The 27679-nt window shown below is 50.1% G+C and overlaps 1 protein-coding gene across 3 annotated transcripts in view; it reads left to right on the top strand.

The window, feature by feature from the left end:
* The window catches only part of COL6A3 (collagen type VI alpha 3 chain), a 93649-nt gene that overhangs the window by 40145 nt on the left and 25825 nt on the right, over positions 1–27679 (top strand). For all 3 annotated transcript variants that reach the window (XM_053597048.1, XM_053597046.1, XM_053597047.1), the window contains 18 exons: positions 770–1378; positions 3209–3814; positions 5398–6006; positions 9360–9959; positions 10827–11164; positions 12732–12810; positions 16919–17064; positions 18454–18546; positions 19098–19151; positions 19476–19547; positions 20174–20200; positions 20311–20355; positions 20471–20524; positions 21132–21194; positions 21727–21792; positions 22201–22254; positions 26679–26714; positions 27354–27416. In XM_053597048.1, the coding sequence (XP_053453023.1) occupies positions 770–1378; positions 3209–3814; positions 5398–6006; positions 9360–9959; positions 10827–11164; positions 12732–12810; positions 16919–17064; positions 18454–18546; positions 19098–19151; positions 19476–19547; positions 20174–20200; positions 20311–20355; positions 20471–20524; positions 21132–21194; positions 21727–21792; positions 22201–22254; positions 26679–26714; positions 27354–27416 (3614 nt within the window). The remainder of the gene's footprint in view (positions 1–769; positions 1379–3208; positions 3815–5397; positions 6007–9359; positions 9960–10826; positions 11165–12731; positions 12811–16918; positions 17065–18453; positions 18547–19097; positions 19152–19475; positions 19548–20173; positions 20201–20310; positions 20356–20470; positions 20525–21131; positions 21195–21726; positions 21793–22200; positions 22255–26678; positions 26715–27353; positions 27417–27679) is intronic.

Below are 27679 nucleotides of genomic sequence, written 5' to 3'. Positions count from 1 at the left end.
GAGCATCTACATTGATGATTGGCCTTGTTGCTGTTGACTTTGATAGTAACTCGGACATCCGGAGTTCAGAAGTGGGTGTCCCTGTGTTCTTCCCTCGATCCATGTGTGACTTGCAGCAAATCACTTCACGCCTCCCATTTATGAAAAGCGCGTGGTGCTGCAGGCTTTGCTGCCTTATCTCCCCCCCCACCATTGTTTCCTTCAGTGAACCTTTGAAAGCTAACAGTGCTCTTCAAGCATGGAGGAGTCCTAATGTAAAAGGCCTCTAGACACCAGAATGTTCACTTCCTGTTCCTACTATAACAAATCACCGAAACCGTAGTGGATAAAAAATGACCGAAAAATTACTATTTGACAGTTCCGGAGGCCAGAAATCCGAAACAAGTTCAGTGGGCTCCAGTCACAGGGTCAGAGGCTTGCTCCTCTGCAGGCTCCAGGGGGCATCCCTGCCAGCCTTCTCCAGCCCCGAGGCTGCCTTTGTTCCTTTAGCCATGGCGCATTCTCTGTCCCAAGTGCCAGCAGCCCTCTCCTCACTGCCCTCTTTCTGACCTGGCTCTAGCTCTGGCTCTCTCACCCTCCTTAGAAAGGTGCTGGTATTGATGATGTTGGGCCCACCCCAGTGACCCGGGCTCATCTCCCCACCCCCAAGTCCTTAACTTTACCACATCTGCAGAGCCCTTTCCTCCAGTTCTGGGATTTGGAAGCGGGTGTCCTTGGGCAGTCCCCAACCAGGGTGTGGAGTGACAGTCATTGGGTGTCCTTCTCCCAGTTTCAGGTGAAAAGGATGTGGTGTTTCTGATGGACGGCTCTGACGGCATCAGCAGTGGCTTCCCCCTGATGAAGGAGTTTGTCCAGAGAGTGGTGGAGAGCCTGGACGTGGGCCCGGACAGGGTGCGTGTGGCCGTGGTGCAGTACAGTGACCGCACCAGGCCCGAGTTCTACCTGAATTCGTACATGGACCAGCAGGGCGTGGTCAGTGCCATCCGCGGGCTCAACCTGCTGGGAGGGCCGAACCCCAACACCGGAGCTGCGCTGGACTTTGTCCTGAGGAACATCCTGGTCAGTTCTGCAGGAAGCAGGATGGTGGAGGGTGTGCCCCAGCTGCTGATCGTCCTCACGGCCGACCGCTCTGGGGACGATGTGAGGGGCCCTTCTATGGTCGTGAAGAGGCGTGGGGCGGTGCCCATTGGCATCGGCATCGGGAACGCTGACATCTCAGAGATGCAGACCATCTCGTTCATCCCGGACTTCGCGGTGGCCATCCCCACCTTCCGTCATCTGGGGACTGTCCAGCAGGTCATCTCCGAGAGGGTGACCCAGCTCACCCGCCAAGAGCTAAGCAGGCTGCAGCCGGTGTTGCTGCCACCCTCAGGCCCAGGTGAGGAGTTCTTGGGACCCTTTCCCCTTGTCACCATCTGGGCTACTTGTCTGGACTGTGGGCTACAAAGTGTTCTCAGTTTTGCTTCCCCTGCCCCGTGGTGTGGAAGCTAGAGCCACACAGGACAGTTAGGTGCCGTGCGCTTCTCGTGGCCATGAAGGGTGGAAATGGTGGGAGGATGCTAAGATTCACATTTTGGGACAAATTAAACTGTCCTTGAGAAGCACATGCTGGGCATGGAGTTCAGTTTCCATAACTGTGGGGAGGCTTCTGTCCAGATGTCCAAAGGAGGGGCTCTCTGCTGACACCTGTTCATCTCTGTGCCTAGCAGGCTGGTACTCTGGCAGCAGCCTCCCATGGTCAGGAGGGGGGTATGGCCACAGCCCCACTCTCCATTTGTAGGCCGGGGACCCTGGCTTCTGGGAAGGAGGGGGGCTGAGATGCATCCATCCTGCAGCTGCTCTCCTGGCATGTGGGTCGGGGCAGGTCACTTTTTGAAGGAGGCCTGTGCAAGCTTGTTCCTTCTTGGCCTCACGGGAAGGGCAGCAAGGAAGGAAAGAAAAGCCACAGCAGGACATGGTGACCTTTGGCAGTGACACTGAAAGGGGCTCTCCGGGAGGCACCCAGGGGAGACAGCAGTGTGCCCCTCGGGTCTCCTTTGGGTGTTCTGAGGTGTTTGATAATTTGGGGTAAACGAAGTGAAAGAGGTTTTCACTCCCTTGACTGATGCTATCTGTGTGTTCCCAATACAAGGAGGGCCACAGCATTTCCAAAACGTGTCTAGCTGCAGGAGCCCTTCATGGCCATGCCCCCAAGCCCAGGGCCACTGGGTGCACTTGGGCAATGTCTCCACGGTGTGCACACAGCTCTTCCCTTACTGAGAGAGGGATGTCTCCAGGACCACATGGCCTCTCATCCCCTCGCTCACCGGCCCTTCAGATGGCCATTTTCTGCCCTCTTCCTACCCCTAACCCCAGCTGCTTCCACGCCCTTCCTCCCTCAGCTGGTCGCTTTCACCAAGAATGTGCGAGCAGACTGGAGGCCGACTCCCAGAAGCTCCTCGGGCTCTGCCCTGAGTCTCTCATGCCTGCTGCTTCTGGTTGACGCGTCTCCACCTCCTCGGTGACAGTTCCTCTCCTCTCGTCTTCTTGGAACTGGCCCTAATCTTCCCTTCATCCTGCCCCGCCCTAAAAGTGCCCTTGTCAGGTCGCTCCTCCTGGCGAAGCTGGTGGCTGATTCTCAGCCGCCGTCTCACTTGGCCCGTGAGCAGCATCTATGCAGTCAGATCCCTCCCTCCTGCAGCCTGTCCTCCCTTTGGGCTCTGCCTTCCTCGGGTTTGTTCTCCCTCATCCTCTGCTCCTCTCTTGCGTGTAGACCCTGAAATGCCCACCACTCCCTCCTGGGCCTGAAATTTCAACTATGGTAGTTGGTGTTGGGACCTTTAACTCCAAGACAAATAAGGAAGTGGCTCCTCAATGCTAATAATTTGGTGCTATCTGGGTGCAGTGGCTCAGGCCTCAATCCCTGCAAGGCAGGAGGATTTCTTGAGTCCAAGAGTTGAAGGCCAGCCTGGGCAACATAGCAAGACCCTGTCTCTGCAAAAAAAAAAAAAATTAGCTGGAGATGATGACATGCACCCATGGTCCCAGCTACTCAGGAGGCTGAGGCTGGAGGATCACTCGAGCCCAGGAATTTATGAGCTCTGATCATGCTAATATAGTCCAGTCTTGATGACAGAGTGAGATTCTCTCTCTTTAATGAAAAAAACAAAAACAAAAGAATTTGGTGCTGTAAAGGTGATACCCACGATGGCATTTGTTTGGTTCACAGATGTCAGCAGTAAGAAGGACGTGGTTTTTCTCATCGATGGGTCCCAGAGTGCCGCGCCTGAGTTTCAGTACATTCGCACCCTCATTGAGAGGTTGGTTGACTACCTGGACGTGGGCTTTGACACCACCCGGGTGGCAGTCATCCAGTTCAGCGAGGACCCCAAGGTGGAGTTTCTGCTGAACGCCCACTCTAGCAAGGATGAGGTGCAGAACGCACTGCAGAGGCTGCGGCCCCAGGGCGGGAGGCAGGTCAACGTGGGCAGCGCCCTGGAGTACGTGTCCAGGAACATCTTCAAGCGGCCGCTGGGCAGCCGGATCGAGGAGGGCGTCCCGCAGTTCCTGGTCCTTGTCTCCTCTGGGAAGTCTGATGATGAGGTGGACAGCCCTGCCGTGGAGCTCAAGCAGTTCGGCGTGGCGCCATTCACGGTGGGCAGGAACGCCGACCAGGAGGAGCTGGTGAAGATTGCCCTGAGTCCCGAGTACGTGTTCTCGGTAAGCACCTTCCGGGAGCTGCCCAGCCTGGAGCAGAAGCTGCTGACCCCCATCGCCACGCTCACCTCCCAGCAGATCCAGCAGATCCTGGCCAGCACGCGCTACCCGCCCCCAGGTGAGCTCTGTGGGGTTGGGGATGACTGTTTTCCCCAGAGTATTTTTGATATTTAAAAAACAGCCTCCAGGGCTGGTACTCAGGATAATGAAACTAAGTAAGGGTGGTGCTCTTGGACCTTTCCGTTGCCCATGCCTGCCAGCCAGAGGCTGCTGACCAAGTTTGGAGCAGGAGCTGCACACCCCCGTGAACCAGGGGGCGTCTTGGGGAGAGGGTGCTGCACACCCCTGTGAACCACAGGGCGTCGGGGGAGAGGGCGCTGCACACCCCCGTGAACCACGGGGCTTCCCGGGAAGAGGGCGCTGCACACCCTCATGAACCACAGTGCGTCTCAGGGAGAGGGCACTGCACACCCCCGTGAACCATGGGTGTCTTGGGGAGAGGGTGCTGCAAAGGCCTGGAGGCTTGAGCTAGCAGCAGGTCACTTTGTGGAAGCCTTAAGGATGGGATGTTGTGAGGAAGGGGGGTAGTCCTCTGATGGGCTCTCTTAATAAATCTTATCTGGAGGGAGGAAGGCTGTGGTGAAGACAGGCGAAGAGGCACTCACTCCTGTGGGCCACGATGGGGGGCAGGGAGGGTGCCCGCCTTTGTGTTTTTCTTCTGTTTGTGTTCAGACATGGTCACAAAGTGGGTTCCTCTCTGTCTTCCCAAAGAGTAACCTTGTCTGATGTTAGTGATGTGTGAAATCACTGATGCCCAACAGGAGAACCCGGGGGGTTGTATGTGCTGGGCGGCTTCTGCCCCCCTGGGGGCTGACTGTCCTTCTCAGGTGTGCACCCTGTAAACCACCCAGGAGAGTAGGAGGCCAAAGGCAGGTTGAAACTGGGAGCGGCAGCTTGTTAGTTTAATAAAATGGCATTTGAGGAGGACATAAAACTCTGACGGGAAAATCTGGCTCCTTGTCCCCAGGACCTTAATTAAATTTATAATTAAAAATGGGCTCATGAGAAGAAAATGGGAGAAATGATGGTGGAAATAAAAACTCTGCATAAATGTTAGAGCAAAAAGAAATAGAAGGAGGCTGATACGTGGGGCGTGTGCATGAGACGTGTGGTCTTAGAATTGCTCTAAACACTCCCTACTCCCGTGGGTCCAGCCAGGACAGGACATGGGATGGAGTTGGGATCCTCAGGGCTCCCACTCCCTAAGGGGTGGCTTTGGACAGGGTGAGGACCTTGGACCTGAGATAGCTCTTTCTTCTCACACAGTAAAGATGTTGGCCCCAGGGACATCTGTCTCTTCTGGCAGTAACGGTTTGTGATTCCACTTTAGATTAGGGTAGTCCAGGATTAATTTCTAAATGCTGCCTATATTCACAAATTAGTGGCAACCCAGACCATACAGCTAAAATTAGAGTAAACTCAGAAAGAAAAAGTTGTAGAAATTGTTTCGGTGACAAAGTTCCAATTTTTAATGGTTAATTTTCAAAAACCTAAGATGCAATCAACCTATGTGCATTGGGATATGATTTCAAGGTCAGATAATATTATGATGCAATGTGATCTCAATTTCAGAAACAGAAACAGAGACAGAGCTGGCAGAGGGCTAGTTATCTGCTGAACTTCTCTTTTTTTTGTCTGCAGATGTTGAGAGTGACGCTGCGGACATCGTCTTTCTGATCGATAGCTCTGATGGCGTGAGACCTGAGGGCATCGCATATATTCGAGATTTTGTTAGCAGGATTGTTAGAAGACTCAACATCGGGCCCAATAAAGTGAGAATTGGGGTGGTGCAGTTCAGCAATGACGTCTTCCCAGAATTCTACCTGAAGACTTACAAATCCCAGGCCCCCGTGCTAGAAGCCTTACGACGCCTGAGGTTCAGAGGGGGGTCTCCGTTGAACACTGGGAAAGCTCTGGAGTTTGTGGCAAGAAATCTCTTTGTCAAGTCTGCTGGGAGCCGGATAGAAGATGGGGTGCCCCAACACCTGGTCCTGGTCCTGGGTGGAAAGTCCCAGGATGATGTTTCCAGGTTTGCGCAGGTGATACGCTCCTCCGGGATTGCGAGTTTAGGGGTAGGAGCCCGAAATAGCGACAGAACGGAGCTTCAGACCATCACCAATGACCCTCGACTGGTCTTCACAGTGCGGGAGTTCCGAGAGCTTCCCAGCATGGATGAGAGGGTCTTGAGTGCGTTTGGGCCCTCCGGAGTCACTCCTGCACCACCTGTGGACCTGCCTCCTTCCAGGCCAGGTATGAGCTGTGTGCCCCATGACTATGGAGTGTGCCATCAATTGTTGTTGAATTGAAAAGGTAATGAACATTCACTTTAGTAATTTTCTTCTGTCAAGGTTTCTTCTGCAGATCATATTAGAATTTAAATACTAGGAAAACAAGTAGGTTGAAATTATGGAGGGAAATGCACTCCAGAAAGCATAGGATCATAGACCTTCTCTCATTCCTCAGGCTGTCACTCCAAAGAAAGGCTTTGTGAAGGTGCTTTGAGGGGCCACAAACTCAAGGAGAGCATCCTTGAAATCAGTCAGTCCATGCCCTACTGAACGTGACTTTGATGTCAGCCCAGTGACAGGGTGCCCACCATGATCCAGATACCTCTTCTTCCTGGGACTGGCGTGACCATCAGGAGCACCTCCATGGAGATCCTAAAATGGTCCCCCTACAGCTCCCACCCCATGTTCTTGGTCCTTACCTGTGGGGCTGCCAAGAATGCCGCAGCCTCTCCCCACAAACCCTCAGCTTTCCTGGCAGCTCCCCAGGTGATGGCCATGCAGACATCCACAGAGCCATCAGAGTCGGCTTGCCCGGGGTCTGCACTCCTGTCCCCTCTTTCTTTGCCTCCCTCAGGGCTGGCTGTGGCATATCTCACACCTCTCACGCTGTCTCTCGTTTCCCCTCCAGCCTTGCCTGCTTGATTTTAATAAAGAAATTACCCCCCACACCACTGCTTATGAGCAATCTCCCGCAAAGCTCTCAGACCATCCTCCGAAGGTTAATGGGGTCCCTTCCCAACTTCCTTCCCGTTTCTCCCAGTGCTTCCTTGACCTGCCCCTAACAAATCTCTCTCCACTTCTGGACACCATCTTTTATTTTTTTTATTTATAAATCATAACCGTGTACATTGATGCATTTATGGGGTTCAGTGTACTGATTTGATGTACATTGTGAAATGCTTACATTAAACTGATTAACACATCCATCACAATTATATTCTTTCCTTAATAGTTTTGAAATGTACCATTGCATCACGCACATTAGGTGAGGTTCCCTCAATACCCTCCCTCCTCTCCTCTCCTCCCTCCCCTCCCCTCTCCCTCCTCTTCCTTTCTACTTTCTGGACTATAGTTATGTTTTGCCATTCATCTGAATGTGTAGGTGATTATATATTGATTTCATAGTAGTATTGAGTACAATGGATACTTTTTTCCCCATTCTTGAGATACTTTACTAAGAAGAATATGTTCCAGCTCCATCCAGGTAAACATAAAAGATATGAAGTCTCCATCTTTTTAATGACTGCATAGTATTCCATGGTGTACATACACCACAATTTTTTAATTCATTCATGGGTTGATGGGCACTTGGGCTGCTTCTGTGGCTTGGCAGTTATGAATTGGGCTACAATAAACATTCTGGTGCAAATGTCTTTGTTGTAAAATGATTTTTAATCATCTGGGTATCTACCTAGTAGAGGAATTGCAGGATCGAATGGTAGGTCTGCTTTTAGTTCCTTGAGTGTTCTCCAAATTTTTTTCCGAAAAGGTTATATTAGCTTGCATTCCCACCTGCAGTGTACAAGTGTTCCCTTCTCTCTGCATCTAAGCCAACATCTGTAGTTTTGGGATTTTGTGATGTGGGCTACTCTTACTGGAGTTAAATGATATCTCAAAGTGGTTTTGATTTTCATTTCTCTGATGATTGAAGATGATGAGCATTTTTTCATGTGTTTGTAGGCCATGTGCTTGTCTTCTTCAGAGAAGTTTCTGTTCATGTCTCTTGTCCACATCTAAATGGATTATTTGTTCTTTTCTTTTTTTTTTTGAAAGCTTAATATACATTTCCATCTTCAGAAAATTCACAGGTGGGAAAGAGAAACACATATTTAAAAGTGTAATCACAAAATTCTTAGTTGCTTGCTGTAATAAACAATTGTTGAGAGAATTTACAATTGTGCGCGAGGAAGAAGGATTGAAGAGAATGAGGAACTATGGGAGAGAACAGGGAATTTTCTTTTTTTTTTTTTTTTTGCCTTTGTGGGATTCAATGTGTAGATTATTTGTACAAATTGGAGTGCTTACATCCTACTAATTAATATAGCTTTCACCTCATTAATCACAGTGTTGAGACATTTGTGTTCAATACTTGATAAATTTGCCTTGTACCCTTGCAATATGCTCCATAGGTGAAGTCCCACCATTAACCCTCCCTCTATCGAACCACCCCCCTCCCTTCCCATCCCCCCTCCCTTCCTTCCTTCATCCTGGGCTATGGTTGTGGTTCATCTGTCATATGAAAGTGTGAGTGATTATAAATTGGTTTTCTAGTAGTACTAAAAATATTATTCTTAGTAAAGCATCTCAGGAATGGAAAAAAAAAGAAAAAAAATGTTTTCTTTTCTTATTGATTAGTTTGAGTTCTCTGTGGATTCTAGTTATCAGACTTTTGTTGGAAGCATAACTGGCAAAAATCTTCTCCCACTGTGAAGGTTGTCTGTTTGCTTTACTTACTGTGCTCTTGGCTGTGCAAGAGCTTTTTAGTTTGATCAGATCCCAGTAATGTATTTTTGGTGTTGCTTCAATTACCCCAGGGGGTCCTCTGCATAAAGTATTCTGCCAGGCCAATTTCTTCAAGTGTTTTCCCTGCAATCTCTTCTAGTATTTTTATAGTTTCATGTCTTAAGTTTAAATCTTTTATCCAGTGAGAATCAATTTTTAATGGTGAAATGTAGGAGTCCAGTTTCAGTCTTCTACAGGTTGCCAGCCAGTTTACCCAGCACCATTCGTTAAATAGGGAGTCTTTCCCCCACTGAATATTTTTGATAGGCTTATCAAAGATCAAATGATGATAAGTAGCTGGGTTCATCTCTTGGTTCTCTATTCTGTTCCATAAATCTACCACTCTGTTTTTGTGCCAGTACCATGCTGTTTTGATCACTATAGATTTACAGTATAGCCTGAAGTCTGGTAATGTGATTCCTCCTGATTTGTTTTTATTTCTGAGTAATATATTTTATTTTAAACAGAAAGAATTCAGTGTCATTTCCTAAAACACCTGAGGTCACAGACTGTCAAATCCAGGTCCCTGCTGAATTCCTGGCATAATCCACTTTGCATGGATTATCTGTCCCCCTGGTTTCAAGATTCCTTTCCTCTTTGTTTAGGTGATTTGCAATGTGTCTTTTTGTTTTCAGCATAATCTTTGTGATCTGTGAATTCAGGATCACAGAGGCATGGATTAGAGTAAAGCTTTTCACTGAATGGATTCTCAGGAAATATTTTTATTTCAATTCTTCCCATTTACAGTTTACATATTTTTGTTGTGGGCATTGAAACGCAGTCTCTCCTCATTTTCACTTTAATCATGTTTAGAGAAGAAGAAAGCAGACATTGTGTTCCTGCTGGATGGCTCCATCAATTTTGGGAGGGACAGCTTCCAAGAAGTGCTCCGTTTTGTGTCTGAAATTGTGGACACAGTTTATGAAGAAGGTGACTCCATCCAAGTGGGGCTGGTTCAGTACAACTCCGACCCCACGGATGAATTCTTCCTGAAGGACTTTTCCACCAAGAGGCAGATTATCGACGCCATCAACAAAGTGGTCTATAAGGGGGGACGACATGCCAACACCAGGGTGGGCCTTGAGCACCTGCGGCTCAACCACTTCATCCCCGACGCAGGCAGCCGCCTGGATCAGCGCGTCCCACAGATAGCGTTTGTGATCACGGGAGGAAAGTCGGCGGAGGACGCTCAGGGTGTGAGCTTGGCACTCACCCAGAAAGGGGTCAAAGTGTTTGCAGTTGGTGTGAGGAACATCGACTCCGAGGAGGTTGGAAGGATTGCGTCCAACAGCGCCACAGCATTCCGAGTGGGGAATGTGCAGGAGCTGTCAGAACTAAGCGAGCAAGTTTTGGAAACTTTGCACGATGCCATGCATGAAACCTTATGCCCTGGCGTGTCTGATGTTTCCAAAGGTAACCCCCCTTCTGCGCATGTTCTCAAGATTTTCCTGTCAGTGTTGGAGTTCATTAGCTACCTGAGGTCCCAGAGCTCAGGATCTGTGCCCGCCTAAGACCACCATGGGATGCTTTGCCAGGATACAAGTGGGAGTTTTTTTTTTTTCTTTACTGTTATAAAATTTATTTTCTCCCCTGCTCTCCATTCCCTCCAATAACCGAGATTTATTGATTCTTATCTGGTTATAGATTTATTAGATCAATTATTTGAGATAACAGTACTTACTTTTTCAAGTGATTTTAATTTAAAGCACAAACTTGGGGCAAGGTATGGTGGCTCACAACTGTAATCCCAGCACTCTGGGAGGTCAAGGAGGGTGGATTGCTTGAGCTTAGGAGTTCAAGACCAGCTTGAGGAAGAGTGCAACACCCCCTCTACTAAAAATAGAAAAAAAAAATTAGCTGGGCATTGTAGTGGGTGCCTGTAGTTCCAGCTATTTGGAGGCTGAGGCAGGAGGATTGCTTGAACCCAGGAATTTGAGGCTGTAGTGAGCTAGGCTGACACCATGGCACTCTAGTCTGGGCAGTAGAGTGAGACTCTGCCTCAAAAAAAAACAAATCCCCCACCCCACACACAAACTTGGGATGCATCTAAAAAACAACTGGTGTCATCACACCAAAATTGATTAACATCGCCCTAAAGCAAACATATTCAGATTACCTACAATTTTGCTTCTTACCAGCTCCCACAACTTTTCTGGTGGGAGACCGATCTAACTGCTTCTGAGAGCTTATGTAGAGAGCTCATTCTGTTTTGAGCACAGTGTCCTGTCTCTGTGTAGGGAGAATTCATCTACAGCTTGTCACCTCATTTCTTCTTTTCAGCTTGTAACCTGGATGTGATTCTGGGGTTTGATGGTTCAAGAGATCAGAATGTATTTGTGGCCCAGAAGGGGCTTGAGTCCAAGATGGATGCCATCTTGAATAGAATCAGCCAGATGCAAAGAATCAGCTGCAGTGGCAACCAGATGCCCATGGTGCGGTTGTCAGTGGTGGCCAACACCCCTTCTGGGCCAGTGGAAGCCTTCGACTTTGCAGAGTACCAGCCGGAGATGCTGGAGAAGTTCCAGAGCATGCGCAGCCAGCACCCCTATGTCCTCACAGCAGATACGCTGAAGCTCTACCAGAACAAGTTCCGGCAGTCCTCGCCAGACAGTGTGAAGGTGAGCAACTCCCTTCGGCTCAGATGCTCCCTACGCGATTTCTGCATATCCGGGCAGGGTTCTTAGTGGCTCTATGTGAGAGTCCTTCACTTATTAACTGATCATAATATCATGGAATGTCATTGAATGTCCTCCTCATCTGGCTAGTCTCAGTCATCAGGTTGGAAAGGGTTGAATTTGTGACCGATCATGTTTAATTATAGTCCTACCCATCAAATGGGGCATGTTCTCTACTGATAGTTCTCTGTCTCTTATGTGTGCACACATACACAATGTGTGCACACACAGCAAACACACACAGTGGACACACACAGTACACACACATAGCACACATGTGTGTGTGAACACACCATGCACACACGCAGTGCACACAGTGCACACACACAGTGAACACACACAGTGCACACGCATTATGACACACATAGTACATGAACTATGACATAGATAGTGCACACACACCCACCTCATACACAACAGTGTGCATGCACACATACACAGTGCACACACTGCATACAAAGTACATATATACACAGTACACATACACAGTGCACACACTGCACAAAGTACACACATACACAGTGCACACACACTGCACACAAAGTACATATATACACAGTACACATACACACCGTGCACACGCACATACACAGTGCACACACACTGCACACAAAGTACACATGTACACACTACACATACACAACGTGCACACGCACATACACAGTGCACACACACTGCGCACAAAGTACATACATACACAGTACACATACACACCGTGCACACACACTGCGCACAAAGTACATACATACACAGTACACATACACACCGTGCACACAGACATACACAGTGCACACACACTGCACACAAAGTACATATATACACAGTACACATATGCACACTGTGCACACACACATACACAGTGCACACACACTGCGCACAAAGTACATATATACACAGTACACATATGCACACTGTGCACACACACACGGTACACACACACTGTGCACACACATGCTGGGTGAGCTTTCTAGGTCTGTCATAACACAGAAATTACTTTTCGCACAGTCCTGGAGGCCAGAAGTCCTCGCAGTGTCATCAGGGTGGGTTTTCTGGGAGGCCTCTCTTCTTGGCTGGTAGGTGCCATCCTCGCGCGCTGTCCTCACAGAGCTGGCCTGTGTGTAACCTCTGCTTCTGACAGGGACGCTGCTGGTATTTGACGATGGTCTTAATGACCTCTTTGAAGACCCTGTCTCCAAATACAGTCACCATCGGAAGGCCTAGGCTTTAGGATGTCAATACTATATGGGGGGCACTATTCAGCCTATTGCCCCAACGTGGTTTTCACACACTGCATCACATGCATTTGCTGTCACTGCTGCCATGTCCAGGTGTCCCCCATTTGTGTGCAGCCCCACAGGCCTGTGAACTTGGTGCCTCTTCCTTACTTCGGTCCTTGGTTTCTTTTACTGTAAAATGTGGGCTTTGGGACCATGGATGTCTCAACTCCCTTTCAGCAGCCTATGATGTTCCTTTCTGCTTGGCTGGGGTTTGACTCCTTTTCTTTTTTCAGGTGGTCATTCATTTTACTGATGGGGTGGACGGAGATATGGCTGATTTACATAGAGCTTCTGAGGACCTGCGAGAAGAAGGTAGATTCCAAGGATCTCTAATCATGGGATGTGAGCCCTGGCGAGGCAGGGCGACTGCAAGGCTCTCTAATCATGGGATGTGAGCCCCGGCCAGGCAGGGCGACTGCAAGGCTCTCTTATCATGGGATGTGAGCCCCGGCCAGGCAGGGCGACTGCAAGGCTCTCTAATCATGGGAAGTGAGCCCCGGCCAGGCAGGGCGACTGCAAGGCTCTCTAATCATGGGATGTGAGCCCCGGCCAGGCAGGGCGACTGCAAGGCTCTGTAATCACGGGATGTGAGCCCCGGCCAGGCAGGGCGACTGCAAGGCTCTCTTATCATGGGATGTGAGCCCCGGCCAGGCAGGGCGACTGCAAGGCTCTCTAATCATGGGATGTGAGCCCCGGCCAGGCAGGGTGACTGCAAGGCTCTCTAATCATGGGAAGTGAGCCCCGGCCAGGCAGGGCGACTGCAAGGCTCTCTAATCATGGGATGTGAGCCCCGGCCAGGCAGGGCGACTGCAAGGCTCTGTAATCACGGGATGTGAGCCCTGGCCAGGCAGGGCGACTGCAAGGCTCTCTTATCATGGGATGTGAGCCCCGGCCAGGCAGGGCGACTGCAAGGCTCTCTAATCATGGGATGTGAGCCCCGGCAAGGCAGGGCGACTGCAAGGCTCTCTAATTATGGGAAGTGAGCTCTGGCCAGGCAGGGTGACTGCAGGGCTCTCTAATCACGGGAAGTGAGCCCCGGCCAGGCAGGGAGACTGCAGGGCTCTCTAATCACGGGAAGTGAGCCCCGGCCAGGCAGGGCGACTGCAAGGCTCTCTAATCACGGGAAGTGAGCCCCGGCCAGGCAGGGCGACTGCAAGGCTCTCTAATCATGGGATGTGAGCCCCGGCCAGGCAGGGCGACTGCAAGGCTCTGTAATCACGGGATGTGAGCCCCGGCCAGGCAGGGCGACTGCAAGGCTCTCTTATCATGGGATGTGAGCCCCGGCCAGGCAGGGCGACTGCAAGGCTCTCTAATCATGGGAAGTGAGCCCCGGCCAGGCAGGGCGACTGCAAGGCTCTCTAATCATGGGATGTGAGCCCCGGCCAGGCAGGGCGACTGCAAGGCTCTGTAATCACGGGATGTGAGCCCCGGCCAGGCAGGGCGACTGCAAGGCTCTCTTATCATGGGATGTGAGCCCCGGCCAGGCAGGGCGACTGCAAGGCTCTCTAATCATGGGATGTGAGCCCCGGCCAGGCAGGGTGACTGCAAGGCTCTCTAATCATGGGAAGTGAGCCCCGGCCAGGCAGGGCGACTGCAAGGCTCTCTAATCATGGGATGTGAGCCCCGGCCAGGCAGGGCGACTGCAAGGCTCTGTAATCACGGGATGTGAGCCCTGGCCAGGCAGGGCGACTGCAAGGCTCTCTTATCATGGGATGTGAGCCCCGGCCAGGCAGGGCGACTGCAAGGCTCTCTAATCATGGGATGTGAGCCCCGGCAAGGCAGGGCGACTGCAAGGCTCTCTAATTATGGGAAGTGAGCTCTGGCCAGGCAGGGTGACTGCAGGGCTCTCTAATCACGGGAAGTGAGCCCCGGCCAGGCAGGGAGACTGCAGGGCTCTCTAATCACGGGAAGTGAGCCCCGGCCAGGCAGGGCGACTGCAAGGCTCTCTAATCACGGGAAGTGAGCCCCGGACAGGCAGGGCGACTGCAAGGCTCTCTAATCATGGGATGTGAGCCCCGGCCAGGCAGGGCGACTGCAAGGCTCTCTAATCACGGGATGTGAGCCCCGGCCAGGCAGGGCGACTGCAAGGCTCTCTAATTATGGGAAGTGAGCCCCGGCCATGCAGGGCGACTGCAAGGCTCTCTAATCATGGGAAGTAAGACCCGGCCAGGCAGGGCGACTGCAAGGCTCTGTAATCACGGGATGTGAGCCCTGGCCAGGCAGGGCGACTGCAAGCCTCTCTAATCATGGGAAGTGAGCCCCGGCCAGGCAGGGCGACTGCAAGGCTCTCTAATCATGGGAAGTGAGCCCTGGCCAGGCAGGGCGACTGCAAGGCTCTCTAATCATGGGAAGTGAGCCCCGGCCAGGCAGGGCGACTGCAAGGCTCTGTAATCACGGGATGTGAGCCCCGGCCAGGCAGGGCGACTGCAGGGCTCTGTAATCACGGGATGTGAGCCCCGGCCAGGCAGGGCGACTGCAGGGCTCTCTAATCACGGGATGTGAGCCCCGGCCAGGCAGGGTGACTGCAAGGCTCTCTAATCATGGGAAGTGAGCTCTGGCCAGGCAGGGCGACTGCAAGGCTCTCTAATCATGGGAAGTGAGCCCCGGCCAGGCAGGGCGACTGCAGGGCTCTCTAATCATGGGAAGTGAGCTCTGGCCAGGCAGGGCGACTGCAAGGCTCTCTAATCATGGGAAGTGAGCCCCGGCCAGGCAGGGCGACTGCAAGGCTCTCTAATCATGGGAAGTGAGCCCCGGCCAGGCAGGGCGACTGCAAGGCTCTCTAATCATGGGAAGTGAGCCCCGGCCAGGCAGGGCGACTGCAAGGCTCTCTAATCATGGGAAGTGAGCCCCGGCCAGGCAGGGCGACTGCAAGGCTCTCTAATCATGGGAAGTGAGCCCTGGCCAGGCAGGGCGACTGCAAGGCTCTGTAATCACGGGATGTGAGCCCCGGCCAGGCAGGGCGACTGCAAGGCTCTGTAATCATGGGAAGTGAGCCCCGGCCAGGCAGGGCGACTGCAGGGCTCTCTAATCACGGGATGTGAGCCCCGGCTAGGCAGGGTGACTGCAAGGCTCTCTAATCATGGGAAGTGAGCTCTGGCCAGGCAGGGCGACTGCAAGGCTCTCTAATCATGGGAAGTGAGCCCCGGCCAGGCAGAGCGACTGCAGGGCTCTCTAATCATGGGAAGTGAGCTCTGGCCAGGCAGGGCGACTGCAAGGCTCTCTAATCATGGGAAGTGAGCCCCGGCCAGGCAGGGCGACTGCAAGGCTCTCTAATCATGGGAAGTGAGCCCCGGCCAGGCAGGGCGACTGCAAGCCTCTCTAATCACGGGATGTGAGCCCCGGCCAGGCAGGGCGACTGCAAGGCTCTGTAATCACGGGATGTGAGCCCCGGCCAGGCAGGATGACTGCAAGGCTCTCTAATCATGGGATGTGAGCCCCGGCCAGGCAGGGCGACTGCAAGGCTCTCTAATCACGGGATGTGAGCCCCGGCCAGGCAGGGCGACTGCAAGGCTCTCTAATCACGGGATGTGAGCTCTGGCCAGGCAGGGCGACTGCAAGGCTCTCTAATCATGGGAAGTGAGCCCCGGCCAGGCAGGGCGACTGCAAGGCTCTCTAATCACGGGATGTGAGCCCCGGCCAGGCAGGGCGACTGCTGCTGGGAAGAGACATCCATGTGGATGCGGTCCTCTTGGAGGACCCTCCCTCCAGCATTGTGGCCCTGCATAGCTTGCTTGGGACTCTGAGACAGGGCTATTGAGGTTCCTTCCCGCCGTAGGTTCCCAGCCCTGCTCAGGTGGTATGACGTGCAGAAGGCCGGATGTTTGCAAATGATCAGGAAGTATTGGTTCATTTAACTTCATTATATAAACTAGGATTTAAAAACTGCTCCATTTTTGGTTTGCAGTTATTACAGCTCAAAGACACTACAACATTTAAGTGTTCATACCAAAAGTCAGATGACTGGAACCAGCCGTGTCTGTTGTTGTTGACTTGGAAATTTGCTGACACTGACTTTAAGAAGTACGTGCCAACACAAAAGGTTGAGGAAGACTTTATGGAAGTGCAGTTTACTATAAGAAAATTCTGTTTGTTATCTTACTTTTCCCACAGATGAGACTGCTGTGATCTGACTTTGCGATGTTAGTATTTCTAATCTCCCCACAGCAGACCTGCGCTAGGAGGGCTGGAGTTAGGGAACTGCATAAATAGACATCCTAGGGGCCACTTCCTGTATTCATAGCAACAAGCTTAGTTACTGGCATATCTGAAGTGATTATTTAGCTGAGTCCAAAGTGTCAGTATTTCAGCTGTTAAAATCCAAATTTTATACTGATGTTTTCTTTAAAAACCTGGGAGAAAAGACATCGCAGGTCTCAGGTCCTGGATGAGCCATGTGACACGTACATGTCTTCCATTGCAGGTGTCCGAGCCCTGATCTTCGTGGGCCTGGAAAGAGTGGCCAACCTGGAGCGGGTGACTCAGCTGGAGTTTGGGCGAGGGTTCACGTACGACAGGCCCCTGAGGCTTAACCTGCTGGACTTGGATTACGAGCTAGCAGAACAGCTCGTAAGTTCTTTTTTTAATGGCTTTACACGCACACAAATTTAGATAACGTTTTTGGTGCTCAAGAGAATAAAGTCAATTACCATACGGTGAATGGGTGGGGGTGTCTGGTTGGATCATTTAATTCATTTACTTCTCTTGGGATCTGACTTAAGCCATAACCTATGTGAATCCTGGACACAGAGAAAGCAAACAGCTGGAAAGTGGTCTGTATGTGGCTGGTGTGGCTTTGGAGTGGCCTTGCTCCCCTTCACAGGTGCCTTTTAAAATGTCTTTTCATTCAGACTATGACTAGGGATACAAACCACTGTGATCAGCCCTCTCCAGATAGGAGACAGCGCCCAGGGCCTCTGAAACCTCACACAGCAAAAACAAGAACGTGCAGAAACAGAAGGGCCATTTCTGGGCAGACAAACGCCTGTATTACCTTCTCCAGCTGCCCTTGGTGCAAATGAAGGGGCCCAGTGCAGCCACTCTCTTCTCTGTCACCTCCTGGGTTTGGAGTGGGGGCCGGGGGCTCTGGGTGATATGGGGCTGAGTGGTAAACCCGGGGATCCCTTGGTGGTAGCAACAGTGGGCTGTGGCTATGTGAATGGGATAGATGAACAGGCCTCTTCCTTCCCATTTTCCTTCTTCCCAGGGCTAGAACTAGGATTTTTTATTAGGGGTGGGGGGAGGTTGAATTAGTCAACAAATCTGAATCATGAAGGATGGTGAAAGCTTGGTGAAAGGATGAAGGAAGCCCATTGCAAGAAAATGCACGTGACCATTTCCAGTTCAGCTGAGGGAAATGCATTTGGGGTGTGCACCTTCCCAGAGAAGGTCAGGAGCTGGAAGGGAGGGAAACATCAAGGGTGTTAGGTGGGTATTGGAGGTACAGGTGACCCAAAGCTGTGGTGCTTTGTGGCTCACAGAGGTGGGACCACTTGTGACTGTCCCTTATCTGGTAGCTGCTCCTGAGGCCTATCCGGGCACCTCTTCTGGGCTGGAACCGTATTCACAGACTCTGACCATGGTCATGGGGAAGAACGTCCCATGGATCTTTTCTGGAACCACCTTCAGTCCTGGCCATCTGTAGTGTGTGTTAGGGTTTGTACTTTGGAGCGTAAACAGATAAATTATTCTTAAGATTTGAAATTTGACTATCTATGTTGGAAACTTCTGAAAATAAGGTCCAGCCAGAGGTGACATTGTAGATGAAATTTATCTCGCATTGGTGATGTCCCACACCCACCCTGATTGCCCAGAGCTGGACGCTCAGCCTCAGCTGGCCTGAAAGTGAATGTCATCGGCTGTCATCTTCACCATGGAACGCGTGTGCACCAGTGTACTTATGGTTTGTGCTGGGTGTTTCTTGACATTTAAACTTTTCATTTTTCTTCCCTTTGGCAGGACAACATTGCTGAGAAAGCTTGCTGTGGGGTTCCCTGCAAGTGCTCTGGACAGAGGGGAGATCGCGGGCCCCTCGGCAGCATCGGGCCAAAGGTATGGCAGCTGGACCTTTGCCACCCCCGAGACTAGGTGTTGGAAGGTCAGCATTACCGTGGCTGGAGTTCCTCCGGTGTTGTGACATGGAGGTGGATGAGGGAGAATAAAGATGATCCCATTTGTAGAAGAGGAGTTCTGAGGTGCATTTCCAGTGGGGATGGTTCTGGCGGGTCCAGTGTCTGCCACAATTCTCCCCTCCATGGGGTGAAGGAATCTGTTCTTTATCACATTGGTCCTTCATTTCATAAAATAATGTTAATTACAGCAGGCACCACTGACTGGCAGCCTCTCTGCGAGTGTTCAGCTGGAACCTCAGCATTTGCCTCCAAGTTAGGAGGAAAGTGAGGGGTTTTCTTGGCAGAGGAGGAGCCTTAAAAGTCCTGGTAGAATAATCACGCCCTTCGTGGAGTGGAAAAGCGGTTGCATTCTAGGAAACACCCAAAGTCATGCTGAAGTTTAGCACGCTTCTACCAGGGGGCGGCACAGATACTTAACATGGGGCAAAGAAGACCTCAGGACTTAACGGGACCCAATCTCCTTTGTTTCAGGGTATGCCTGGGGAAGACGGCTACCGAGGATATCCTGGGGACGAGGGCGGACCTGTGAGTAAAAGATGTTTGAGTCCTTAAAGTTTTCCCCATCCTTGTTCCTTGCACGTTGGTACTGAATTGTGGCGCTCACAGCTCCTCTGGGGGCTCAGCACCCACGCAGACCCCGGGCCCAGCAGCTCACTTGTCTGCAGCCCACCCATCCGCTGCCACCTCCCAGGCATTTCCCGCAGGCCCCTGGAGGACGCTGAGAGGCTCCCCTGCTCTGGCAGTGAAACCTGCTCTCTAACCCACTGCGCTCTCCGTGCTGCCAGCCCCCCAAGAAGACACAATGACCGCCAGCCCCAACTTGCCAAATGCTTTTGTTTTTCGCACCAGGGTGACCGAGGTCCGCCTGGCGTAAATGGCACCCAAGGCTTCCAAGGCTGCCCAGGCCAGAGAGGAGTGAAGGTACAGTGTGTGTGGGGTGCTCACTGGGCATGGGGTGGGGGTCAGGCCAGAACACCTGCAGGAGGTACACCCAGTTTTTCTAAGTGCCCCGGGGAGAGGGCAGCTGCCCACCCAGGCTTCGCTCTGGAAAGTAGCCCTGGATGGGGTGGGCTCAGGAGTGCCTGCCACAGCTGGAAGGGAGCTGAGAATGGAGAAATAGTTTGCTATGGAAACGCAGGGTGAGCAGGAAACGTTCTCAGGGAGCCTGGGGTCTGCAGCTTTCCCCCTGGGCCAGGGGACAGCCAGGGGGGTGGAGTGGCCGAGGACAGCAGGGGCTCTTCCTCCTCTGTGTGCTGAAGTGTGACGGCAGATGTCTTCATTCCCCTCAGTTAGAAGTCAGACTTTGCCTCCAGAGCCCCTTCTCTTGGGTTTTGGGGCCCACCCCTCCTGCCCAGGGAGCTGGGACAACCCGCATGTTCGGTTCTAGGCCAATTAGCTTTATAGCATCTCATTCCATGTGATGGTGGGAGAGAAACACATAGGGACCTGTCTCTAACATTAAGATTTTCACACACTGTGGCATTTGGATGGGGGTGGGACACCAGCCTGGCAGGGAGAGCTGATGTCTCCTGTCCCTTACCTTCCAGGGCTCCCGAGGATTCCCAGGAGAGAAGGTATTCGAGCTAATTTTTGTTTGTTAAACTGAAATTTTTTCCAGTATTTCTCATTTTTTCCTTTGCCAGAAAGTTTTCTACGCTCACTCATCTGCCCTATTCCCTCCTAGGGTGAAATAGGAGAAATCGGGCTGGACGGTCTTGATGGTGAAGAGGTGAGTGATTTTGATCTCTGAGTCTGGGAAGCTTTTGGTTCTGAAGATTCCAGCAACTAACTTCTCTGTGGAAGAAATGGCGCCAGGCGTGATCACGTATCATTGTCTTTGGCAGGGAGACAAAGGATTGCCTGGTTCTTCCGGAGAGAAAGGGAACCCTGGAAGAAGGGTAGGTAATTTCTAGTGTTGCTACTGTGGAAAGGATAGAACCATTTCCTTTAGGGAACAGTTATTTCCTTTACTCATACGTGTAGAGGGTGCTTCGTCCAGGCAGCCTCCCCTAACCCCCTCAGGCGTGCCCCTCCTGTCCGATCTGACACATTACATCCCAGAGAAAGCATGACCCATAGGGCAGGGCCTGAAATACGTTGCTATAAATAAATCTGCGTTTGTCACATGGTGGGTCCCCAGTAGACCCTCCACAGCCAGCCGCCTCCCCACACTGCCCACCTCCCTCAGTTGATCTTATTTTCAGACCAGACCCGCAGCACATTACATCTCAGTACAGTAGGCCTAGTGCCTATGTTGACCACCTCTGCATGTTGACCAGTTTGTTACAGTCCCTGGGGGCGGGGTCAATTTATAGAGGTTCTACTGTATTTGTGAATTAATGGAACAGATAAAAATTTTTAAAGGTGAATTTACTTTTATGGCAAATGAATTAATGGTAAACACTATTTTTCTTAAGATTCATGAATTGTGAAGAATGCGATTTCGGGGGTGAGACAAAAATGGAAACATCTAGTTTTCAGCTTCTATTTGTGTTTTTTATTTAGGGTGATAAAGGCCCGAAAGGAGACAAAGGAGAAAGGGGAGATGTTGGAATTCGAGGCGACCCGGTAAAGATTCCTTTCTTGACTATTTTAGAGCTGAGCCCAGGGAAGAGGGTGGTGGGAGAAGGGGGGTGAAAGGAAGGACTTTATTTTTGAAATTGCTTTAAAAATTGTTGATAGAATAAGTGCTTTGTCTTTTTCTTACAATTTTGGGGTTGCAGGAGATGTTTTTGTTTTCCAGCTGAAAAGATAAGCATTTGTAAGTTCTGTAAGCTTTCTGGTTGCAGGACAGCTTACATTTGGCTTTTCTACTTCGCGGCTCTGTGAAACCTCTAAGCAGGTGTCCAACGTGGGCAGCTTCTGTGCCAAGGACAGGCAGGAGTTAGCCTGGGCAACCTCCTCCCTGGGGAGGAACCATCACCCCTGTGTGGGGCTGGGAGTGGTTTGCTGACCACATGGCTAGGTTCTGGTAGCAGCGGAGGGACGGTCATTCAGAGCCTTACATGCACGCCATTACTAATGTGTTCCTGACCAGCCAGTTATGTGCAGGGCCTTTCCTTGCATCTGTGGCTCATTTTCCTGTTTGTGTTGTTTTCAGGGTGAGTCAGGACAGGACAGCCAGCAGAGAGGACCCAAAGGAGAAACCGGTGACATCGGCCCCATGGTACACTGCTCTGTGTTTCCAGACTGTCCCTGTCCTGACACCTTGGCATGCCAGCCTCTGCGGAGGCCATGGCTGTGCAGCAGACTGGGATGGGGGGCAGGGAGGCCTTGTGAAGCCACCTGAAGGTGCCCATGGGGGGAGTCTCCCTGGGAAACCAGAGTAGCCATTACTGAGCTCGGCAGAGTTTGTGCTCTTAGATATTTACAGAAAATGCTTGTTAAGTCAAAGGCTTGGGGGCCAGGAATGTACCAAAGCCTAAGGCCTCCTGGAAAGCATCTGATAGCCCTCCTGCGATGGCCCTTCCCAGTGAATTGGCCCCTTTTTCTGCAGAGTGTCCTGCAGTGTTTTGGAGTTAGGCATTCTTTTCTGCAGATGAGAATCTCATGCTAATTTTCTCCTCCACACCAGGGCGTCCCAGGGAGAGATGGAGTATCTGGAAGTCCTGGAGAAACTGGGAAGAACGTGAGTGCCTTCAGGGCTTGGGGGGATCTGTGGTGATAGATGCTTAAGTCGTCCCACAGTCTGCCCAACATTGCCTGGTACGCAGTTACTCAGCAGCTCACTACTGAGGGATTTTAAAGGGATTTCAGAAATGATTGCTCCCCAAATCTTGCTTGCTGCAGAAATTTTTTATTCTTTTTTTTATCAGTCTTTTTTTTTTATTAAATCATAACTGTATACATTGATATGATCATGGGGCATCATACACTCGCTTCATAAACCATTTGACACATTTTTATCACAGTGGTTAACATAGCCTTTCTGGCGTTATCTCAGTTACTGTGCCAAAACATTTACATTCTACATTTACCAAGTTTCGCAAATACCCCTGTAAGATGCACCACAGGTGTGATCCCACCGATCCCCCTCCCTCTACCCACCCCCCCCTTCCCACTTCCCCCTATTGTTAAGTTGTAGCTGGGTTATAGCTTTCATGTGAGAGTCCCAAATTAGTTTCATAGTAGGGCTGTGTACATTGGGTACTTTTTCTTCCATTCTTGGGATACTTTACTAAGAAGAATATGTTCCAGCTCCATCCATGTAAACATGAAAGAGGTAAAGTCTCCATCTTTCTTTAAGGCTGCATAGTATTCCATGGTATACATATACCACAATTTATTAATCCATTCGTGGATCGATGGGCACTTGGGCTTTTTCCATGACTTAGCTATTATGAATTGGGCTGCAATAAACATTCTGGTACAAATATCTTTGTTATGTTGTGATTTTTGGTCTTCTGGGTATGTGCCCAGCAGAGGAATTACAGGATTGAATGGCAGATCTATTTTTAGATCTCTGAGTGTTCTCCATATATCTTTCCAAAAGGAATGTATTAATTTGCATTCCCACCAGCAGTGCAGAAGTGTTCCCTTTTCTCCGCATCCACGCCAACATCTCTGGTCTTGAGATTTTGTGATATAGGCTAGTCTCATTGGAGTTAGATGATATCTCAAAGTAGTTTTGATTTGCATTTCTCTGATGATTAAAGATGATGAGCATTTTTTCATGTCTGAAGGCCTTGCGCCTGTCTTCTTCAGAGAAGTTTCTCTTCAAATCCCTTGCCCAGCCTGCGATGGGATCCCTTGTTTTTTTCTTGCTGATGCGTTTGAGTTCTCTGTGGATTCTGGTTATTAAACCTTTGTCAGAGTTATACCCTGCAAATATCTTCTCCCATTCTGAGGGCTGTCTGCTTGCTCTGCTTACTGTGTTCTTAGCTGTGCAGAAGCTTTTTAGTTTGATCAAGTCCCAGTAGTGTATTTTTGAAGCTGCTTCAATTGCCCGGGGGGTTCTCCTCATGAAATACTCACCCTGACCAATTTCTTCAAGGGTTTTCCCTGCATTCTCCTCTAGTATTTTTATAGTTTCATGTTTTAAGTTTAAATCTTTAATCCAATGAGAGTCTATCTTAGTTAATGGTGAAAGGTGTGGGTCCAATTTCTGTCTTCTGCAGGTTGCCAGCCAGTTCACCCAGCACCATTTGTTAAATAGGGAATCTTTTCCCCACTGAATGTTTTTAATTGGCTTGTCAAAAATCAAATAGCGGTAAGTAGCTGGATTCATCTCTTGGTTCTCTATTCTGTTCCAGATATCTACTTCTCTGTTTTTGTGCCAATACCATGCTGTTTTGATCACTATCGATTTGTAGTAAAGTCTGAGGTCTGGTAGTGTGATTCCTCCTGTTTTGTTTGTATTTCTGAGTAATGTCTTGGCTATTTGAGGTTTTTTCTGATTCCATATAAAACGAAGTAATGTTTTTTCAAGATCTTTAAAATATGACAGTGGAACTTTAATAGGGAGTGCGTTGAAATTATATATTGCTTTGGGTAGTATGGACATTTTGATAATGTTGATTCTTCCTAGCCATGAGCATGGTATGTTTTTCCATTTGTTAACATTTTCAGCTATTTCTTTTCTTAGAGTTTCATAGTTCTCTTTATAGAGATCTTTCACGTCTTTTGTTAGGTAAATTCCCAAATATTTCATCTTCTTTGGTACTACTGTGAATGGGATAGAGTCCTTAACTGCTTTTTCAATTTGACTGTTGTTGGTGTATATAAAGGCTACCGATTTATGAATGTTGATTTTGTAACCTGAGACGCTGCTGTATTCCTTGATCACTTCTAGGAGTTTTGTAGTAGAGTCCCTAGTGTTTTCCAGATACACAATCATATCATCTGCGAAGAGCGAGAGTTTGATCTCTTCTGACCCTATGTGGATACCCTTGATCGCATTGCTTTTCAACATTGTAATGGAAGTTTTAGCCACCGTAATTAGGGAAATTTTTTATTATAATTTACTAGGTGCTCTATCTCTTCTCCTTCCCCCGTCCTGTTTCCTTTCCCTCCAAAAACAGAGGCTTTAAAGAGTGTTATCTTGCTGCTTATGAATACGTGGCCAGGTTTTATCTCATTGAGGATTTAAGAAATCCAAAAGGAAGCACCAATATGGGGGTGTGTGGGAGCAGGAGGCCCAAGGCTGGAGCAGGTGTATGTTTCTTATAGTTTATAATTGTCTGTTTTGCTGTAACAGAGATAACAAAATCACATTTGGTTTTGTTTCCTAGTGTATTTCAATTTCATTTGCTTTTAAAGGACATTTCAGAGACGTCTCTTGCAGAGTAGTTCATTGCATGCTCCATCTTTCAGTCTTATTGAAGAAACGCTAAAGCCACAGTTGCACAAAGGATGTTTAGAAAGCCATCCATGGGCTCCAGGGTGCAGAGGTGTGGAGAGAGTGAACTCTGTGGCTAGCAGACTTTCCGTGCATGCATGGTGACAGTGCTGTAGCAGTTAGCAAATCCTCCAGGGAGGGTCAGGGTGCTGGGGTATGCCCAGGATGGGGCTCCACTCACTGTTGGACAGAGCCCCAAAGCTGCCAGCTGGCACTGGGCAGCTGAGAACTGGACCCCTCGGCCATATCTCATGGGGAGCAGGATGCGGGCCCCGGCAGCTGGACCAGTAGTGTGTGATGAGGGAAGGGCTTTCAAAAGACATGGCTTGCCAAGTTCAAATGATAAATTATGGACATCACCTTGCTTTTAAAATTCAGAAAACTTAAACTTTAGAAACATTAATTGAAAAGGTTTGAGCTTTATTTTTGAATAATGCTATTGAGCTACATAATGAAAAAGAAGGGAGGAAATACTCATCAACGTTACGATGGGCGATTACAACTCAGTTTCACGAGCAGAGCCAAACTTGGTTCCATGAGATGACTGAGATTATGGCAGTGTGTACAATCCTCTCCAAAGCTATACACAAGGCAGACACTTGGGTTGGGAGTTAGTTACAGCCAAGGGCTCTTGTAGACTGGTTCATTCTTTTGCAGCAGGGCAAGGAGTGGCCCAATGGTTCCTTAACTCTTTGTTGAGGACCCCGGAGGTTGCCTCTGGCTGGAGCATTATACTGCAGAGAGCTGGCGGGCTCTGAACCAACCCTAGCATGTCTCCTTTGGGACAAAGGAGACATCTGGCCAAGACCAGATTGTTTCTGGATGAGCCTTCCTCCTCCTCCCAAATTTGTTCATGGAAAGTGGCCAAGGACTTCCACTGAAGCATTGATCCCAAGGTCTTCCATTGTTCACTTCCATTACAGTGAATAGTGACAAACAGTCACCCCAGAAGGTCATTGGGCTGGTCCTCTGGGAGTGGAGAAAGCAGTTCTTGGTTGGAGGTAGCAGGCTGGGAGAGAGCTGGCACGCATAGTCTCTGAAATACCAACTCCTTGCCTGCAAAGATAATCCGGGACACTCGTGGGTTCCCACCCAGACTTTCTGCTGCAAAGGAAACATTCATGAGCTGGGAATTAGTGGATCACTTACGAAGTAAGCCCATGTGTTTGAACTAAGGGTTACCTCTGGAGCATCCAGGGGAAGGTTGCCAAGTCATGAGCTAGCCTAAGTACACGAGGCTGTTGGGTTCACACGTGTGCGTTTCAGATACTTTACTTAATCGAGTCTGTGTTGTATTTGGCCTGGAGAATTTGGAGAACTTGTGACTTGCTTCCATTTTAACTAACGGATTTCATTACTTCTCACCACAGTCAGGAAAATGGAAGAAAAATAGACAGGTTGACATTCACTTCTCGCATTCCTTATTTGAAGCTGGCTGGGATGGTGCAGCCAGAAGAAGTCATTGTTTTGCTTGGCAGGTCTGCAGTGGTTCTCAGAACTTCCATCTGGGTGATTAACAGGAGCAGCGAGCAAGCAGAGCTGCACCCAGATGAGGGCGGGGAGGGAGTCTTTGTATGCCAGGTTCCCCAGGGCTGACGAGGTGCTCAGGAAGTGCCCTGACCAGCCAAAAAACACGGGGCTAGGTCTCAGGGGGCCCAGGCTCAGAGCCAGGCCCCATTCTTCCCTCATGGTTTGTGTGGCTTTTTCTTCCTCAGGGTGGCTTTGGCCGAAGGGGCCCTGCAGGAGCTAAGGTAAGTCTCTCAGCCTGCGACTCCCTTCTGGTGCTCACAGCGCTGCTCATAGAGACTCACAGAGACTGTCCCTCTCTGTGGGCAACAGAGCTCTCAGGGTCTGTCCCTCAAATGGCCCAGATGCAATCCAGCCCAGGAATTAAAAAATACTCTCTCCTGGGCTGTTGAGACACCTGTGGCTCAAATAGCAGCATCTCCTTGAACTTGGCCTCTTGTACAAGGCCTGGTGAAAATGATCCCCAGTGGAGACTTGGAGGTAAAAGGAAAAAAAAAAAAATGCTTGAGGAGACAGTGCCTGGGACATGTCCCTTCCAGAGTGTGCACACTTGTCTGGCCCTCAGGAAGACACAGCTCCTCGGGGTCTCAGTCCCCTCACCTCTGCAAGGCGTGTTTAGGTCTACAGATCCCCATTTCATAAAGCCGTCTTGAGAAGGTGCAGCCAGCTGTGACGTGCAGCAAAGGCTGGCCCTGCACACTCAGTGTGCCACCGGGGCTCACCATTTGGATATCTGTAACCCCAGAGAGCTGTGCATTTCCTGGTTGCTTTCCAAGTCTTAATCCAGACATGACTGTGGAACAGAGAGCTGATGTTGACATGAACCATGCTGACTCTTCCACACGCCTTCTCTTGTTTCAAAGGGCAACAAGGGCAATCCAGGCCAGCCCGGCTTCGAGGGAGAGCAGGGAACCCGAGGTGCCCAGGTCAGTGCGCCCCAAGCCTTCGCCTCGGGAGATTTTTTTTTTTTTTATAAAATTGATGTTCATATAACATAAAATCAACCATCTTCAAGCGAACCATTCAGTGGCATTTCGTCCTTTCAGAATATTGTGCAGCCATCACCTCTGTCCAGTTCCAAAACGTTTTCCTCATCTCCAGAGGAGACTCTGAACCCATTAGCAGTCCCTCCCACTGCCCTGACCCCACCCTGGGCGGCCACCAGCCCATCTTTGTGGATTTGCTTATT

Source organism: Nycticebus coucang, chromosome 7 (assembly GCF_027406575.1).
Source record: "Nycticebus coucang isolate mNycCou1 chromosome 7, mNycCou1.pri, whole genome shotgun sequence".
In the NCBI taxonomy this organism is placed as follows: Eukaryota; Metazoa; Chordata; class Mammalia; order Primates; family Lorisidae; genus Nycticebus; species Nycticebus coucang.
The sequence above is the reverse complement of the archived record's forward strand: the minus strand, read 5'-3'. Positions and strand labels throughout refer to the sequence as shown.